The sequence below is a fragment of the Hesperophylax consimilis genome, chromosome 13 (genome assembly GCF_061612785.1).
Source record: "Hesperophylax consimilis isolate HC1 chromosome 13, BYU_Hcon_1.0, whole genome shotgun sequence".
Lineage (NCBI taxonomy): Eukaryota > Metazoa > Arthropoda > Insecta > Trichoptera > Limnephilidae > Hesperophylax > Hesperophylax consimilis.
In genome coordinates this window covers 24158359-24178611 of record NC_142848.1, presented here as the reverse complement: position 1 = coordinate 24178611, position 20253 = coordinate 24158359, and the positions used below count along the sequence as shown (strand labels likewise).

The following is a 20253-nucleotide window of genomic DNA, read 5'->3' as shown; positions in this document are numbered from 1 at the left end:
CCGTAGATCCCCTGCCTGCCGAACATTGAATTTCCTAAAACTATTAACGTCCCATGTGATAATCATTTATTTTTTTTCGTAAAAAGGTTCCCTTCCCTTTCCTGCCCTACAACCGGGTGGCGGCATAGTTCCTCTGTGTTTACATTGTGCAGACACGGGCGCCCTTGTGAGGTATTACACCAAATGAAAATGGAGCAGGATAAGCAACGGGAATTTCTTTCTGTGGCTGGCCCTACAGAACTGCCCCTTAAGTTCTTTGTTAGCGCTTATTCCGATCAGTTCTTTTTGTCATATGATATCCGATTCTTCAACATTCCATTTCCAAAGTCAAAATGTCCTCAAACTTAGTTTTGAAGTCTGTGTGAAGTACATCTAAATGTTGAACGTCATTATTACCCTGGACGTTTTTCAAAAATAAGTTGGGGAACTAGAAAAATTCGCGGCTTCCAATGTGCAATGTATTGGTTCAATATATTAATTCTGACGAGAAAAGGAACATAGACTCTATTTATATACCTCAATAAACAACTTTACGATATATAAACAAACAAATATCAAATAAGTAATTTCTCAGTCTATTATTAGTATTACGTAATCTGTGTTATTTATGTTAGGTGTATTGTGTCATTTACGGAACTGCTAAATATTGAGTTGAGGTAAATGGGGGTCCGCTTGTATGTACCCCCATTTGAATCTCGTGGACCCCCAATTTTTTTCTCGCTGACATAGACCCCCAGCAAGCCGATATCGACCCCTGGGGGTCCATATAGACCACTTTGGGAACCTCTGCTTTAAAATATGTTTCTTTCTATTTGTAAAAACTACGAGACTTTGGGATTGATTACCCTCGTAGTAAGGGTTGAATAAATAAAAGGCGGCTTACAATGAAATAGTTTTAATGATACATGTACAGTACAGTTTAATATTATTTATGTGTCCACAACAATCATTGTTTAAATTCTGTCGGCCACATCGTCAGTGTTAAATATACCGGGGCTTATTGCGGAAAAGTTAATAGTAATTTACAACTTACTCAAACAAACCTAGAACATGGTCTTATTCATTACAAGTGTTCATTTAAAAGAAACAATCAATCGTTTGTACAGCTTAAACAAACACACCACAGTATCATGGCCAAACTAGGCGAGATAAATTATTAAAGGAGATGATAATTATTTTCTCCAGAATAAATAGAACCAAACAAAATAAACAAGATATATTTTCCACTTTCAATAAAAACAAAAGACTTATTAAAAAAATAAAATAAAAAAAGAAACAATATTTATTGGTGGGAAGGCCGTTTAAATGATATATTTATAATTAGAATACACGGCATTCATTAGACAACAATATTATATATCGTGAAAGCAACATAATAACATAACTTTATCTACAGAATCAAATAATTCAATAAATTTAGCTAAGTGAGCTAATAGAGAATCTAGACTATACAAACGTTTCAAAATTACAATAAATCTATAATACAAATGATTACACCAATTTTAATACAATTTGATTGATACAATCACAATAATATAGTGAAGCAGTCACCAATTTCCCACCGATAATCCTACAACAAACTGAAGCCTCTTACAAATAACTCAATTCTCGTAAACTGGCAATCCTACGACAGACTGATGTCTCGTAAAAATAACTCAATTTTTATATATTGACTGACGTTTCATACAAATGACTCAATTCTCATAAACTGCCAAGTCCACGACAAATTGACGCCTCGGACAAATAATAACTCAATTCTTAAAACGGTAAGGAATGAGAAAATAATCAAATTTCTGTTAGAAAATGCGTGAAAGTCTGTGAAATTTGAGGAAGGTCTTCAATACAAACCTCTAAAAGACTCAATAATATAATTAGGTAATATCTGTCTACATAATAATGACGTACATTGTTTTTGTAAATATGACAATTCGGCCAAGATTTGAAATTTTAGAATTTATTGGTGACTGATATTGAAAATAATTCTGCTGTATGTATGTGACGGTCAACGAAGAAGTGACATAACCCACACAAAAACTTAGACAGGCTATTTTGCAAGAGGTTTAGATTGACATTTCGTCGTAACAAAATAATAATATTTTAATTGAATCAGTCCACAAACAAACTACAAATGCATCTATATAAAACCTTGCTATATTATAAATGCTTAGAAACAAACAGTGCATTTAGTGACAGATGCATCTTGTTTGAATTGATTCGTCGACTTGCAAAACCCACATCGGAAATTTCGGCAAAAAGTGCTGAAAGTGAATTGAAAATAAATAATTTTTGGTAAATATCAAAAGAATAATGTGTAATTATGTTGATATTTAGCATAAAAGATACATTCAAAGTGTTCCAAGCAGTTTTTTGCGACATCTATTGTTAGAAATTGGAGTTTGTTGGCTTTGCATAGATGTCTCTGCCTTTCCAACGGACTGAAGTTAATAAATAAGTTGATAGTTTTTTCAATAGATGTCGCCATAAATGCTCCCCTGCTAAAAGTCAATAAATAGGTTGATTTATAATTTTCTTCCTCTTCTGCAATAAACATTTCTGGCGAAATAAGTGGTTTAAATTTCTACCTGGATCCAAAATTATACATTGGACCTTCGTGCCGCATCCGTATTATCGATTGAATCGCGGATGATAAAAGAACCAGCAAACATCTTCAACATCCAACATCAGAGGGGATCTTCAGAAAAACGGGCAAGTGACCATATCCCATATACCTACCTTATTTTCCCAGGCAGGAGAGCATGATTTATTACACAGCCGTATTTCTTTGTTTGTTTTAAAATTGAATCGGGCTGATTGTTACCAAGTGTTGTTTGAATTGATTTCATACCCATCATCGAAATTGTAGTAAGCAATAATAATTGTTACAACAATATAAAAAGAAGTTAGAATACAAAGCAAGTATTTTAAATTTCTTAAAAGATTTATTACGAGCGGTTATATTTGAAAATCCGTTAGTTTAAATTTCGAAAGTTACCGCGAGTCGGTAAAAACACCAACCCAGCCGCGAAGCAAGCTGACGCATGCGCGGTGGAGATTGTGGAGAGAATAACAATAGTGTCAAATTGTTTTCTTTTTGACAGCCATCGAGCTGTTGCATTTATAAAATTCAGATAAAATTCATTGTTTATCGGTTAATTAGTAAAGTTCTGTGATCAAGGACAGTGCACGTGTAGTGATTGATTACAAGTGATTATCATTTGACAATACGTTCTGTGAATACCTCTTTTCTTGATATTTAAAAATGGATCTCAAAACTTTGATTAACCAGCGTGGAATTTGCAAGGCGAAATTAACTAGGTTCAATGAATATATAAACGGTGATAATTTGTCGCAATCTGAAATTGAAGTCAGATTGAAGAAACTTGAACCAATTTTAGACACTTTCGACTCATTACAAGATAACATAGAAGCAATTTCGCCGGAAGAATTAACCAAAACAGAAAGGCAAGCATTTGAAAATTTATATTATAATCTTGTTGCTAAGGCTAAAGATAAATTGTTAAATAAAGTTCAGAATACAACATCACATAACATACGTTTGCCTATACTTGAGTTGCCAAAATTTAATGGGAGTTACGAAAAATGGTTGAATTTTCGGGATACTTTTGTTGCTTTAGTTGATAATAATCCATCTTTAGAAGTTATTCAAAAATTGTATTATCTGCGATCATGCCTTGAAGGTGACGCAGCTAAATTATTAACCTCACTTCCAAATAACCAGGAGAACTATCATACTGCATGGGAAATGTTAACTTCTCGCTATCAAAATATAAAAATTATTATACATAAGCACGTTGAAGCATTATTTAAATTGCCTGAAATAAAATTTGAAAATTCCGTAGCATTAAGGAATCTTATCGATGAATCCGAATTACATTTAAAATCGTTAAATAAGTTAAATATACCCACCGAAAATTGGGATATCATGTTAATATATTTATTGTCGCGAAAACTAGATAGTGAAACTCGACATCATTGGGAAGTATTTGCCACAAAAGAGAATCTACCCACATATAAAGAGTTTATAAAATATTTATCAGATCGAGTTCAGATTTTAGAATTTGCTGGGATTACTGAAGGAAAATTTAATCAAAATAAAACTTTTCCTTTCAAATACCGAAAAGAAGCTATGATTTCTTTAACGCCTCAAATGACAAAATGTATTATTTGCAAAGGCGATCATAAGGTTTATAATTGTAAAAAATTTTTAATATTAAATACTAAGGATAGAATTATAAAGATACGTCAAGTAAATGCGTGTTTGAAATGTTTGTGCTTGGGTCATAAGCTAAAAGAATGTAAAAGTAAATACAATTGTCGTATATGCGAAAATAACTCGCACAATACTTTGTTGCATTTAAAAAAGGAAACAGATAATTCGAAGTCTCAGGATAAGGATTCACCATCAACATCAAATAATGAACCTTTAGTTACAAATCACTCTACGAAAATATCTAATAGTTTTGTTTTGTTATCTACCGCCGTTATTAAAGTGTTGAATAATAACGGAAATTTGATTAAGGCTAGAGTTTTATTGGATAGTGGTTCTCAATCCAATTTTATAACAGAAGAATTTGCAACAAGGTTGCAATTAAAACCCAAAAGGGCAAACATACCGATTACCGGAATCCAAAACAAAATATTGAATATTAAAAATAGCATAAATTTAAGAATTTTCTCGAACTATTCACCGTATGAAAGAGACATAGAATGTCTCGTTTTGAAAGAAGTAACAAGTCATCTGCCGCAAATTTCTTTACAGAAAAAGGATGCCAACATACCTGATGGTCTTCAGTTAGCGGATCCTGCCTTCTATGAAACAAGCTCCATAGATATGCTACTCGGAGCGGAAATCTTTTGGGAAATTATGAAGCAAGATCAACTTCGAAATGGAGACTCAGGACCCATATTACAGAGAACTGAATTCGGATGGCTGGTGTCAGGACCCATCGTCACAACAAAAATAAAAAGGCCAGTAAAATCTTGTCAACTATCATTAAATATAATCCATAAACAGATTGAAAACTTCTGGAAATTAGAAGAATTCCAACCGGTGAAGCACCGGAGCCATGAGGAGCGAGCGTGCGAGGAGATTTTCAAGGACACTTATAAAAGGAATGACAATGGTCGTTTCATGGTAAGCTTACCACAGCGCCCCTGTGTTAAACAGTTGGGAGAAACGCTGCCCATGGCGGAAAAAAGACTTTGCAATTTGCAAAGGAAATTTTCTTCAAATCCTGACCTGATGAAAAAATATAAAGAATTCATGCAAGAATATATAGACTTGGGTCACATGACCCGGTGCGAAGCACCTTCTAATGAAGATTGTTATTTTTATTTGCCACATCATGCAGTATTGAAAGAATCGAGCACTACCACTAAGACTCGAGTGGTATTTGACGGTTCAGCAAAATCATCCAATGGTATATCGTTAAACGATGCTCTCATGATAGGACCTGTTTTACAGAAAGATTTAGCCGCACAATTGATATGTTTCAGAAAACACCAGTACGCGATAACAGCCGACATTGAGAAAATGTACAGGCAAGTATTGGTGCGACCCGAAGACAGAGATCTACAGCGAATAGTATGGAAAAATTTCCCGGAGGAGGAAATTCAGCATTATCGACTTAACACCGTTACCTACGGTCTGGGGCCGTCATCATTTTTAGCAACTAGATGCCTCCAGCAGCTGGGAAATGAAAATATATCATCAAACCACAAGGTCAGTCAGATTATAAAGAATAATTTTTATGTGGATGATTTAATTACTGGAGATGAAACTGAAGAAAACTGTTTAATAATTAAAGAACAACTAATATCCATCATGGCATCCGCTGGGATGAACTTAAGGAAATGGCGGTCGAATTTGCCCTCGTTATGTTCGAAGGAAGAAAACATGTCAGATATGATTATTAGTACAGATTCAAATGACAACAAAATATTAGGCCTGTCTTGGAACAATCAGCAGGATAATTTCCTATACACAGTGAAGTTATTAAAAAATCCAATTAATAGCAAACGACAAATACTGTCATGCATTGCGTCCATATTTGACCCGTTAGGATTAATAGGTCCTGTTACTGTTATTGCTAAATTATTGATGCAAAAATTGTGGCAGGCAAAGCTTCAATGGGATGAGCCTATTCCATATGATATGTTGAAGACATGGGAAGCATATGTGAATGAACTGCCTCAATTAAATAATTTAAGAATAGGTAGAAAGATAATATGTCAAGATCATGTAAATTTACAGCTACATGGATTTTGTGACGCCTCAGAAAAGGCATATTCGTCCTGTGTTTATATGGTGTCTACTGACAAATTGGGTAAGAAGTACTCCAATTTGATAATGTCCAAATCACGGGTAGCGCCTTTGAAAAGTGTTTCTCTACCCAAGTTAGAATTATGTGGAGCCGTATTACTGACAAGACTAGTGAATTACATTAAAGATGCTCTATGTACTCCGGATATACCTACTACATACTGGTGTGATTCCCAAATAGTACTGTGCTGGATCAGGGATCAGCCGGTAAGATGGAACACTTTCGTTGCTAATAGAGTGGCGGAAATCCAGGAAACCAGTCAGCCGGAGCAATGGAACCATGTACGGTCAGAAGACAATGCAGCAGACGTGCTTTCCAGAGGAATCAGCGTTTCACAGTTATTAATTTCCAGCATTTGGTGGCATGGTCCAGGTTGGCTGACGTTGGATTCAGCGTGCTGGCCAAATTCCAACTCATTTTGTATTGATCCACCAGAGATCAAAACAAGCTCGGCACTGTTGTCTGCTGTGAAACAGGACTGGGACATTTTTGATAGATATTCCAATTTTTCCAAATTACAGAGAGTAACAGCATACATTAATAGATTTATTTTTAATTGTAGAAACCCTTCGCAGCGCCGCTATAGTAAATTGACAGTTAGTGAGTTGGAAAATTCAGTAAACAAATTAATATCTCGGGCGCAATCATACTGTTTCAGAGACGAAATTCGAGTTTTAAATAATGGAGGTAATATACCTAGGAATAGTGCACTAAAGTCATTAGATCCTTTCATTGAAAGGGATCTAATTCGTGTGGGGGGAAGGCTCTCCAAAGGTAAAATGGTAACCGAGGGCCAGCAGCACCCAATTTTGTTACCTTCGCATCATAAATTAACAGAGTTAATTGTAAAACACTATCATTACTTGAACTTACACTCGGGAACGCAGTCATTATTGGCGTTGATTAGAATGAAATTTTGGCCGATTAAGGGAAGGAATATTGTAAAAAAAATAATAAAAAAATGTATAATTTGTTATAGATGTAATCCCAAATCCGAACAGCAGTTGATGGCCGACCTGCCAGCTGAAAGAATAACTGAATGTAGGCCATTTCAGATAACAGGAGTGGACTACTGTGGACCAATATTAATAAAGTCGGGTATTCACAGAAAATCACATAGCGTTAAATCATATATTTGCTTATTCGTATGCATGGTCACTAAAGCCGTGCACTTAGAAGCTGTGCTGTCCTTGAGCGCAGAGAGTTTTTTAAACTCTTTGAAACGGTTTATCTCGCGTCGTGGTAGACCAAGCAAAATGTTCTCGGATAATGCAACCAATTTTAAAGCGGCTAATAATGAACTAAGAGAAATTTATAATTTTTTAAATATGTCTAATGATAAAATTGATAGTTATTTATCCACATTAGGAATACAATGGCAATTTATACCAGCTCGTGCGCCGAACTTTGGGGGGCTCTGGGAGGCTGGGATAAAGTCAGTTAAGCATCACTTAAAAAGAATAACCAGTATCGCTTCATTAACTTATGAAGAGATTAATACGGTGTTGTGTCAAATTGAATCTTGCTTAAACTCCAGGCCACTGTCTCCCTTATCAAATGATCCTTATGACCTTAATCCCTTGACTCCCGGTCACTTTCTAATAGGAACTAGTTTGGCGGCGATTCCAGAACAAAATTTGGAACATATCACATTCAATCGATTAAACAATTACCAAAAACTAATCCAGATTGTACAATTTTTTTGGTCGAGGTGGCGGAAGGAGTACTTAGCAGAACTTCAAACCAGAAGCAAATGGACCAATAGGAATCAAAGGCAGATGCGGTCTGGCGACATGGTCGTAATAAAGGAGGACAACGTCCCCTCTTGCTACTGGAGGCTGGGACGTGTGAGCGCTGTTCATCCTGGCGCTGATGGAAGAGTTCACGTGGCGACCATCATCACGTCGAAAGGCATCATCCAGAGGGCCATTTCAAAGATCTGTCTGTTGCCAATGGATGACAACGAGGAGTTGAAAATGTCGACACCCCCACCCAACGGACCAGACGCTGAGTAAGCGCAAAATAAAAAAAGGTTTTGTGCAAAACAATATAAAAAGTTTCGTGATAAAAACAATATAAAATTTTTGTGTATTATCATAAATAAAAATAAAAAATAATAATAATAAATTAAAAGAAGATAAGGAAGAAATAATAATAAATAAAAGGTAAAAACAGTGCATAAAAAAGTGGATAACAATAAAACTTGCGAGTTTGATAAAAAATGTACAAAATAAAAAAAGGATTGTAGATCCGTATATACCAAGAAAAAAAAAAAAACACTTTAAAAATGAACGCTTATAAACCGAGATAGCCTGCTGGCTATATGTAATTTCAAACTACACAAATACATCTGAAGAAACTAATTATAAATGTGGTAATGAACTATAGAAAAACACAAACCCTTAAGAAGGATGACCAGGAAACCAGCGCTCCATGTTGTGTTGTCTATATTATTTGTTTTATGTTTGATTATTGTTATGATTTCTGTTAGAACAAGGTTATTGGAATTATCTTAGTTGTTAAATTATAGTATAGAATAGCTTAGTGAATTGCATGAATTTGATTTGAACGAAAGTAATAATTTTAATCTCATAATTAATTTGTATAATTTTAGTTAGTTTGAAATTGTCATTTCGTTTTTAGAGTAGTCTTATGTTTAAACTTATGCTTAGAAATAGGTTACCTATTATTTCAAATATTTATTGTTAATCAATTTTTTTTGTATTAACAGTAATAGTAAATAATTACTATTTTTGTTTCTTCCAAATTAATTTTGGCATATATGTAGATATTTAGCTGCTTAATTTTTATTCTTATGTTTTGGGGTTTGTTTCAGAAAAAATGACCTCCAATCCTTTTTTCGGGGGGAGTTTATGTTAGAAATTGGAGTTTGTTGGCTTTGCATAGATGTCTCTGCCTTTCCAACGGACTGAAGTTAATAAATAAGTTGATAGTTTTTTCAATAGATGTCGCCATAAATGCTCCCCTGCTAAAAGTCAATAAATAGGTTGATTTATAATTTTCTTCCTCTTCTGCAATAAACATTTCTGGCGAAATAAGTGGTTTAAATTTCTACCTGGATCCAAAATTATACATCTATATTTCGAAATATATCTAGAACTGATTTTTGAAATATTTCAGAGAAGGGTTTTGCAAGTCGACATCTCAATTCATTAATTTAGATTTAGTGTAATAAAAATAAATTATGTTTAAACAAGAGCGGCGGCCATCTTGGCAGTCAGTGTTTATGTAGGAAAGTTTTAATTTGTCTGTGTGATAATTATGGGGTCGCACCGCTACTGCGCTGACCGCCTTCATAAGATTTATTTGTTTACAAACTCAAGCAATCCTCACTAATGATATGGCATTCTACAGAACATTGACTAAAAATCTGATATATGTATTAACAGAATCCAGGCCATAGAACAATATCCTTTACAAACAAGCAACAACAACCTCTATAAACGGAATACACAGATATTCCTATTATTTACATTTCACCAGGTTCAAAGAATGCCAACATTCTTAGGTTGGGGTGTTTGTAACTCTACCAACGTCATTTTTAATATTTGACATTTGAAAAGTTCTCGTTGAAAGTCGATTCTCAACCCGTTTAAGCGTTTAATCAACTGACGATCAGCTGATAAGTAAAGCAGCTATTAAGATTGACGGCTGATAAAATGCGGAATCAGGCTGAGAATCGACGGTTCAACGGAAACAATTTGAAATGTCAAAAATTCAAAATGGTGCAGTTAGTTGATTTGATTTCATCAAAGGTGATGAAAGTTTTAAACACCCAAACTTTATATACTGAGAAATTCTTTACGGTAATTTTTTAAAGATCAATTTTGCTAGTTGTAATGCCACAAGAATTAGAGCTGACATGTATATTACAGATGCCTGGTAGAATAGAATGAAAACGCTGATATGAAGATCTTTGCAGGAGCAAACAAAAAAAAATACATATCATACATTTAAAAGACAAACTTATCAGATAGAAATATACATTTAGCTAAATTCTCTAGCTAGAAAGAGTAATAGTTAAGTTATATTTTATGAAATCTCTTGGTCATGAGTTACTAAAAAGCTATGACAATACACGCGTCATTTAGTATTAATAACTTTCAATCGACAAAAATATATGGAATATGTTATAACATCATTTAATCCTTATATCTGTGTCTATTATACAAAGACAACCAAAGCAAAATATCAACAGTGAATCCAAAAAACATACTCGCACCAAAACAAGGTTAGGTTAGGTTAACTGCTATGTAAATATATGTATTGGTGATTTATGAAGTAAAATAACATCTCTAAGACATTTTACATAAAATAAATACTTGTTATGCTTAATTTTTAGTGTATAAAATACTGATGTATTCAAAATATGTATGCGTATAAATGAAATGAATTTAAAATGCTGACTCATGGTGTAGATATAAATTTAAAAAAAATGAAATTTTTGAACATTGGTGACTGAAGAACTGTGAAAATTAAAGTTTCTAAAATAGTGTAAACATGATTTGTTTTCGGAATTTTTCAACATCTGCGACATTTGATTTACAATCAGCCCTATTTTAAAATTTACAGTTGCACAGTACTCGTTAAATACTGAATCTTGGCTTATTTCAGCTTTTGATCAAATGCTAAAATGGACCAAGTCTTTGGAACTGCAAAATTAAATATAAAAAAAATTCAAATGGCGCTAATCGTCGATCAAATGTTACAGGGGTTCAATAAACCAAAAATATGTTACAAAGGATACGTGAAAACATTGGATGTGTAACAAAACATAATTTAAATGTTTCTAATTTTGACCGAAACTGGTTTCACCTTATGATGGAGATTACACTTCAGTCTGAAGATGCCCGTCATAATGTGAAACCGGTCATGTTAGTAAAAAGGTGAAATAAACTTATAAAGGTGTTTTAATCCATAAAAAGTCATATTATAATTGAAATGCATTCTTTTTTATGTTTTAACAACTTAATTTGAAAATGACTGCTCAGTATTGTAATCGGTGTAGATAGGTACTGTGCACTTTCTGAACTCAAAAAGTAGATTTTTCAATACCTACCGAGATGTGAAAGGACAAATTAAAATTATAGAGTATGTGAATTTATAATAATGTCAAAATGTAAGGTATATATGAGGGATATTTTTGCAAAACTGACTTATTCCAACTTTGATCAAATTTGACCTGTGAATTTTCTAAATTTATTTCTACACAATAACTAAGTGGCAAAAACTACTAATTCCCATAGACAAATTACTTTCAAAATGACTTGTCTCTTGCAAACTCGTCTTATTCCATTTAACGTTACTATAAAAACAAACTTATTCTATTTTAGCCAACAGAAACAGCATTTGGTGACAAATGGCCGCCTAGTTGATTTGTATGATAAGTACAATATATTGTATGTTGCTGGCAGTCATATTATGGCGTTTCAAAATCGGCTTATTCCAAGACAGTTGGTTGCAAAAAAGGATTATTCCGAGATTGTCAAACATAAATCGTAAGTATCTTATTACATTTAAATATTTGTTCAAAACAAATATTACTAAAGTAATGTATTACAAAAAAAAAACACAGATATAAAATCACATAAACCTGTATCAGTTTTTTGACATTTCCCAACAAAGCATTCAGGTGGAATAAGTCAGTTTTGCAAAAGTACCCCTCATATAAGATACAATGGTATTTCTTTCATTTCAAATAATTTATTACTCAGGTAAAAGAAAATATGAAAAAGTACAGTAAAGTAATAGAGTTGAACAAGGGCTCAAAGGGGTACGATTACAGAAGAATATTTGATTTATTTACAATGTCTGGGAAGAGGTACACTTTTTGCAACAACATTCTTATTATTTAGAATATGCCCACATTAACACTGACTAGCACAGTAAATATACGCAATAATTCGATGAATATCTTCAGTAATATTAATCAGCGGGGTAGTAAATCAGTACGACGAAAAATGGCACGGAAAAAATAATATTTAAGACATACCGATCGCTAACAGCTCCACTGTAACATCTCCATCTCTCCCATAATGCTTGCAAAACAAGTTATAATGGAGGTATCAGGAAAACAGGACTATAAAGGTAGCAAAACAAAGAAAACTGTCTTCGAATAATTGGAATCGCATTGTTGCAATGATAATCCAAAAACCAACTTGTTTAATTCATATTTGAAATACAGTTGACAATCAAATCACTTGTGAATATACCTCTATATTGAGCAAAATTTTATATTAAGCAAACAGAAATAAAGGCGTACCGCTTCATTGTAACCTCTCTCTCTTTCTGGTAAATAACGGATATAACAGAGAGATTAATGAAGCACTCAGTTGCATACAGAGATGTGCTTTATTTTAAATAAATCCATTTCAAATGGAAACGCAAAATGGGTATTTTCCATTTTAAATGCTTTTCTCAATGCATTTTCCATTTTAAATGCTTTTTTGCAACATTCTTCCTACTATCTCCACTCATCTTTTTTATTCATAAGCCCCAAATATCAGTCGGTCCTCAACCTCGCTATGAGAGATACATTTGATTTACATTTGTCAAGTTGCTCCCTGGTAGGAGCCCTGGCAATTGAGTGATACCATTACAAAAAATACTGATTCAAATACTGAACATGGGCCATGATGCTGTAATATTAAATGTTAGATAGCAGTTTCTATGTTTTTACGTTGGCAACATTAGTCCTGCGCAAATTTTTTGTGGTTTCATAATCTGTAGTCGTGGTGTTTTTGGATTTACCATCATGTAATATGTTTTTCTACATTGATGTCCATTATTAAATGACAAAATTGTTTAAAAATTCTATGATTATTTTAATTGTTTGACCCGAGAAACCATTTTGCATTTTGAAAATAGGTATTTTGCATTTTGCATTTGAAATGCTTTTCTAAAAACCATTTTGCATTTTCAAATGGAAAAGTTTTGACCCATTTCCATTTTGCATTTCAAATGGTTTTGGGTACCCATTTTGCACATCTCTGGTTGCATAACTGCAGTAGGTGTCATCACTTATAGAAAGACAAATAAAGCAATGGCAATCTATTCACCATTGAATGTTAATTTATTCATCCATATTCATAAACCTTACTCAACAAATTTGATTGATCTTCTAGACTTATATGAGCGCTAAGAGTTACCTTTTCTATAATTATCTTTAATACACCAATTCATCCTTTTGGCGCTGGCTTACTTTAAAACTGTGTACAAACGAGATTGATGTTGGTTTTGGTATGGACACAGCAGAACTACGGTTTTCTGGGGTTGAATCTAGACGTATTGTATGAATTTAATTGAAATGGTACTTCGTAATTATTGAAATGGCCATCATTGATATGTATCAGGCGCATGCGTGTTTACTTCAACACATCGAACCAATACAGAAAAGGATATTTACCGATTTAGAATCTGTTGATATGAAGGATGTTTTGGAGAACCAAAACGATGCGGAGTCAACAAAATAATTGAAAATTGTAAAATAGACCAGTGTCAGCTCGTGACTATTGAATGTGATAGAGTGCTAAGTTTGAAAAATTCAACATGGTTGATGTTGTTTAGTCCAAAATGATTTATTATTTTTTTTCGATAATTTGTACGAAGATTTTCAGGAAATTTCAGTTTGGCCGTGTGCCGCATGGATTTGCTGAAAATCTTCATACAAAAAACCGAAAAAAAAGATGTTTTCAAAAACATCAATAATGTTATCGCTCTAGTATACCCAAAAGTCACGAGCCGCCACTGATACAGACGCGCTCTGCATAAAAGTATTCAACCTGCAACATTGATAATCAGTTAAACACAGCCCTTTTGCTATAAAAAAGGACTTTTAAGTAGCGCATTGACAGAATTCTTTGGAACTGTGGAAACCTAACAACTAGATTCGTTCAAGCATTTACGCTTCTCAATTTTGCACGAATGCAAACAATTTAAAATTTATATTTTCAAAGAAACAGATCACCCTTTTTGCAAATGTAAAAAAGTGGCATGCTGATGTTTTAAAACCAAACAATCTAAACAGATTATAATCAGGATATATATCGACAGACATGTATGCTTGTATAGGTGTCCACAAATATTTCTACACCTTGAAACTTTTTTTAATATCCTAATTTAAAAATATTGAAAACTCAAAAGTTGGGCTTTACAGCACTTAATTTGTAATCGGTTTTACGTCGGAATGTCAATATATGTATAAAGAGATTGGATTTGAATAAGAAATACAGGGAACCCTTGCCAGAACTAAAATACTATGTTCCGTATAGCTACATTGACAGATTAGCAAATAATATTATTCAATCAGAATATAATATCCGTTACAGATGAATTAACAGACATTAAATCTAAGTGAGAGATAAATCTAATGATTAGATTAGAACCTTTAATTCTTTGTTTTGTATATAACGAGTATTAAGTTGGAAGACAGATATACAAATAATAAAATATACACAAATAAAACAGTGAATGTAGTTTAAAACATTCATAATTTATTTACGGATGATGATGTAAAGCGTGATGAATAACCTTTTAATAGTACGATTAAATAAATAAATAACATACGACGTAAAAATCTACATGTAACATGTTCGTTTTTACACAAAATGATTTTATTCTATTATTGATATAATTATTTTTATTTAATTGTTAACAATATCATATTATCAGTGGGTTAAAGCACAATAATGGCTTCATTCCGCGGGCGGTACTACGTTCATGCCATCACCGTTGCTAGCAAAATGTCAACTCAACGTGAACAATACGCTAGCTCGTAATGAGCATCATGCTAGCTTGTCACGAGTAATACGTTTGCTTGTCGAGAGCATGATGCCGACTTGTTACAAGCTATATGCCGGAATGCAACGAGCTTTCTGCCGCCCTCGAGACAGTGGTGAAGTATTAGCCGGGATACAATGTTAAAGTGACAGCAACAACATTTAAAGTGGTTATATTATTTAAATTGCAATTATTAACTCCTCCGTGAAAACTTACCTTTAATATTAGCAAAGGTAAAAATATCTCTCAACAATATAAATGAAAAGTTGACAACAGTTATGTTATGTTTACTTAATTACACGTCCCTAGGAAAGAGATAACAATGATTTATGTATAGTCGAGTGCAGTCACCGAAAAGTACTATTCTTTAGGACTACAGATTGTTTAGCTTCTTTGTATACAATATAATATATTATTCAAGAAACGTTTTACACTTAGCCTAAGGTGACAGACTTGCCTTACAAAATGTTCTGTTTCCTGTTTTAATCAGAGTTAGTGCTGGGTGCGAGGGCTGTACCCTCGAGGCAACATCAGCAATGTGCCCTTCTATCAACTAACAACACAAAATGAAGCGACAAATACAAAAGAAAAATGCGGAAACACTAGAGATTATATATTTACACATTGAATAAACTTAATATGTATTTATTTTAAAAGCTTAACTTAGATATTTCAGTTGTTTAGCGTGATAGAGAAGTGGGAAATAGTGTGAAGGCATTGTACACAACTACGGGTATTTACAGGCGTGGTCGTGGGGTTGTGTAGGGAATCCGGAACTACGCACACATCCCCACTAAACAGAGTGGGATCATTTCAACACATTTTACACTCATTGCTACACCTAATTTAACTATTCATTTTGAAATGCTTACGTCCACATTATTAATATCCAAGCATTATTTTGATTTTAACAGTTTATCTTTGGTTAGAGCTTAGATATATACTTACAACAACAGAATCAATTGGGGAACCGCACTGACAGAATCAATTGAAAACCACACTGACAGAACCTATTGCAAAACCACACTGACAGAATCTATTGAGGAACCACATTGACAGAACCTATTGCGAAACCACACTGCCAGAAACAATTGGGGAACCACAATGACAGAAGCAAGGGTTGAACTGTGTTCTCCGTGTTGAGTGCTGCAGTCTTAGGTGTCCTTTACTTAGCACAAAGTTATGCTCCCCCTCAAACGACTAATGCAATTCCTATTTTCCAGAAACCTGAATTTCTTACTTCGAATTTATTTTGAAAAGCAAAATACATGTATAATTTTTAGGATATCATATACATAGGTACTCTTTTCAATTCTTTTATAAAAAAAAATTTTAAACTGTTCGTTTGCAATTAGTTTTACCACAAATGCGAAAAATTCAGATTTCTACCCTTGGATAAAATCCACCCTTACAAACCATTCAAACTTCTTCCCCAAATAATGTAACAAATTGTTCGTAACCCTTTTCTTCCTTAGCACACGCGCACCGTGAATATGAAACGCTTAATACTATAGAACACGTCAACCAGTTTTCATACTCGGACCAGTCAAAACTTATTTGAACAACAGATAGGCAAACAGGCAACATTCCTCAACGTTATTAAAGAATTTTCAATGCTGATAGTGTAAATGACAATTTTCAATGAACACACAATACATTATAAATCAACTCTGTCCAGCGATTCATCATGAACATCAATTTTCATCTAACAGCATTACAGAATACTAGGAACAACAGAGTGAACCAAACACGCTTCAAATAGTACATTTACTTAATTTAAATAAATAGGAATGTTGAAGTGTTAAAAAAACCAGTCCTCAATAATTAATTTATAACAATATTATTATCATTGACGCCAAATGACTGCATCGCGTCTGTGAAAAAATCCAGGAAAAACAATACAATATATTGCAACGGTGAGTAAATTTGCAAAACTACAGTATTCTCCTTTGATTACATATTTCCTAATTACATTGCATAATTTGGTACAGTCGGTTACAGATCCATTAAATGTAACAAGACATAAAGTGTGCTAGCAGACAGTGTATCACGTCACATGAAGGAAAACTTTAAAACACTAATTGCTTGTAGAATTGACATTGTTTAAAGACGGCAAAGTTTTTTTTTTAGAAAAAAATATCGCTAATAAGAATCTTGAGCAATTTAGGTGAGGTCGATTGATATTTTAAAATCAATGATTGACAAATAAAGACACTTAAGGGCTGCCGCTATTCGATTAGTGCCGTCATGTGGTGTGAAACACTGTCCAGCGTTGAGTGGCGTGGTGCTATTGGTTCCTGATGCTGAGTGCCATGGCTATCTTTAGGTCTTGATCCTCCTCTTCGCGGCGCTGCCTTCGCTCCTCTTCCAGTCTGCGGCCCTCGGCGGCCGCCCAGGCCAGCTGTTGCTCCTCGGAGGGAAAGAGGCTGGGAGCGGTGGAGGCAGAAAGGGTCGCCGGAGCCGTCGGCAAAGGCAAATTCTTGTTCTTCTTATGCCTTCCCAAGTTGCCCAATGTCTGAGTGATGGATCTCCCCAGCGGTTTGGGTGACTTCTCTTTCTTAACTTCTTTGGCGGCCTTGGAGGATTTAGTTTTCCCCGTGGTCCATGTGTTGAACTGGCTGGAGGACTTGGAAGTGTTGGAGGTGTTGGAGGTGGCCGAGGTGTCCGCCCAACCGTCGGTGGTGGCCCAGTTATCCTCGCTATCGGCCCAGCCTCCTCCCCACGCCGCCAAGTTACTGCTGTTATTGTTGTTAGGGATGGGCACTGACATCCGCCCGCTTTTGCTGAAAGGATCATTTGTCGGCAGGGGAACGGATTGGCGGCCGCCAAACGCGTCATTGTTATTCTTTTCAAATGTTCGCGACGTGGCGAAGAAGTCGTCCGTCTCAAATGCGGCGAAGCTAGAATTTTTATTGACATCCGCGATCTTAATGACGGGAGGGGGGCTGAATGCGGCGAAAGAGTCAGGTTCCCGGGGAAAGTGGGCGGGAGCCTTGGCCGGGCCGGTGGAGTCGGGTGCATCGGCGAAGGGGTCGGCGAGGTTGAAGGGGTCTTCGTAGCGGTAGTCTCTGAAAGGGTCCTCGGTGAAGTCCATCCTAGTTTTGGGCTTGGTGGCCTGAGAGGGGCTGGCAGCGAAAGCCAGCGATGGACTTTTGCTGGGAAGCTGAACACACAAGGGCATTGTTTTATTGGAGTATGAGTTTATTTGCGCTGTTTGTTAGTGTGCGGTGACGCTGCTTTGCCCGGGATGGCGGGCGGCTCCCGATGGCCCAACCCCGCCCGGGCGGCTATTATCTCCCCTCCCCCTTAAAGCTGCAAGAGATAAATACAACAAATAGTGTTAGTTACGGTTCATATGTTTCTAGTTTCCACAGCATATATGAAAATGTGAACAGCTCAAGTAAAAAAAAATAATTAAAAAAAAAAAAATAATAAATTTAAAAAACTAAATAATTCAAAAGACTTGCAATAATTAGTAATAGTCGGTGTATCTTATTAAAAAAGGATTTGATTTTTAGAAAAAAGAAAACAATAAACTAACCGATAAGAATATACTAACATATTTAACTATTGGGTTGATGCATTAGCTCTTACGTGTTATTATTAAATTTGAAACATTCAAATGTATTTTTATTGCAATGTTTTAAACCAAATTATTAAATAATCCAGATTATTAATCAAGACCTATCAGACGATGGCGATATCGAACGACAAAGGAGAAGCCTAAGCATAGTGTTTAATATGATTGTCCGCAGATTTTGCAAATGCAGCAATACTGTTAAAAAAACACTGTTCAACGCATTCTGTACCGGCCTGTATACATGTGAGACACGGTGTCACTACCGAACTTGTTCGATGGAACGACTCCAAAACCAATATAATGACGCCTGTAGAATCATATTTGTATATAAAAGATACAGCAACGCATTGACAATGTTCACGGAATTAGGACTAAATGGATATGCCGGCCTGCTGAGACACCGGGTCACTGGAGCCAGGATGCGGCTAATGGCCTCTGTCAACACAGTGGTGACTGCAGCCTACCAGCACCAAGCGCCACTCCTGAGAGAGCGCTGGGCCCAAGATCACTCAAGACCACGCCCTACATAGTTGTCCTAATTTATTTTTCTCTTTCTATTTATATGTATATCTATATGGGACGTGTGGGATTGCACTAACCTCCCCACATCCGAGAATAAAAATTGTTATTATTATTAATCCACATATGAAAAATTAATAATCCAATTAATTATATTGATGGATAGTGAACAGCCTTTGTAGTAAATATGTTTTAAATTTCACTAATTTTGGTGTTTTAATTTTTTAAACAACCTTTTACGATACATAAATGGTATCAGTTGTGTAAAATTTAAAGCACATTTATTAGTAAGGCTGTAAATGATTTTCGCAATCTCCAAGAAGTGATAAAAACTAATTAAACGGAAAAATTCATTATATCAATTAAAACAATAAAATGGATTTTTATAAAATTGTTTTGTGTCAATACTGTACAAGAGTCCCAACTGCCATTTGGAGCCAGTGAGACTATGTATCCCGTCTATTGGAGTATATTGTGAGGCTGAAAGTAGTGGGGAGGGGAAGGAGATTGGGAAGAGGAAGGTGGGGAAGTACCCGACTATTCAGATCTGGACACTAAAGCCATTTCAAGCAACGTTTTAATTCCAAATGGTGGTCTTTACGTCTCACCACGGTGATACTGAGAGTATCTTCCATTCTGAAACGTGCCGCAAATATACTAAAGTAAAATTTACTTGCGCTCGCTGAGATTTGAATCGGCGACCTCCAGATTAGTGGTCCTCAACCACACCACGAAATCAATAAAATTACATTGAGATGAAAAGATGTTTTCAAAGCTAAATTGCACTTAACCACTCAGAACATTAGAACGTCAAAAGACGTAAATATGATAATAGCAGTCAAGACATTAGAACGTCTTTTCGATTTATTTCCATCACTAGTATACGGATTGCCATGATTTAAAAAACAGAGTATCGATAATGAATAACGCTACGTGTCTGTATTCAAGAATATCTATGGAACGTAGAAGTGCATTATCTAAGCCGATTGAATCTGTCATCTTGTTCGTTCA

General features: G+C 34.8%; 2 protein-coding genes across 4 annotated transcripts in view; one reads left to right on the top strand and one right to left on the bottom strand.

Moving 5' to 3' along the window:
• Positions 1-893: 893 nt before the first annotated feature.
• On the top strand, positions 894-8874 carry LOC149418639 (uncharacterized). 2 transcript variants are annotated; one of them, XR_016303008.1, is made up of 2 exons: positions 894-5743; positions 7324-8049. XR_016303008.1 is itself a non-coding variant. In XM_089638900.1 (2 exons), the coding sequence occupies exons 1-2, from the start codon at positions 5718-5720 to the stop codon at positions 8357-8359; spliced, it is 330 nt and encodes a 109-aa protein (XP_089495026.1). In that variant the 5' UTR covers positions 894-5717; the 3' UTR covers positions 8360-8874. The 2 variants fall into 2 exon arrangements, 1 of the variants encoding a protein (XP_089495026.1); XM_089638900.1 differs by lacking the exon at positions 7324-8049 and adding an exon at positions 8056-8874.
• Positions 8875-11728: 2854 nt separating this feature from the next.
• Eps-15 (Epidermal growth factor receptor pathway substrate 15) overlaps positions 11729-20253 on the bottom strand; it is a 73580-nt gene continuing 65055 nt past the window's right edge. For both annotated transcript variants that reach the window (XM_089638898.1, XM_089638899.1), the window contains exon 17: positions 11729-18306. In XM_089638898.1, the coding sequence (XP_089495024.1) occupies positions 17431-18306 (876 nt within the window). In that variant the 3' untranslated portion in view covers positions 11729-17430. The remainder of the gene's footprint in view (positions 18307-20253) is intronic.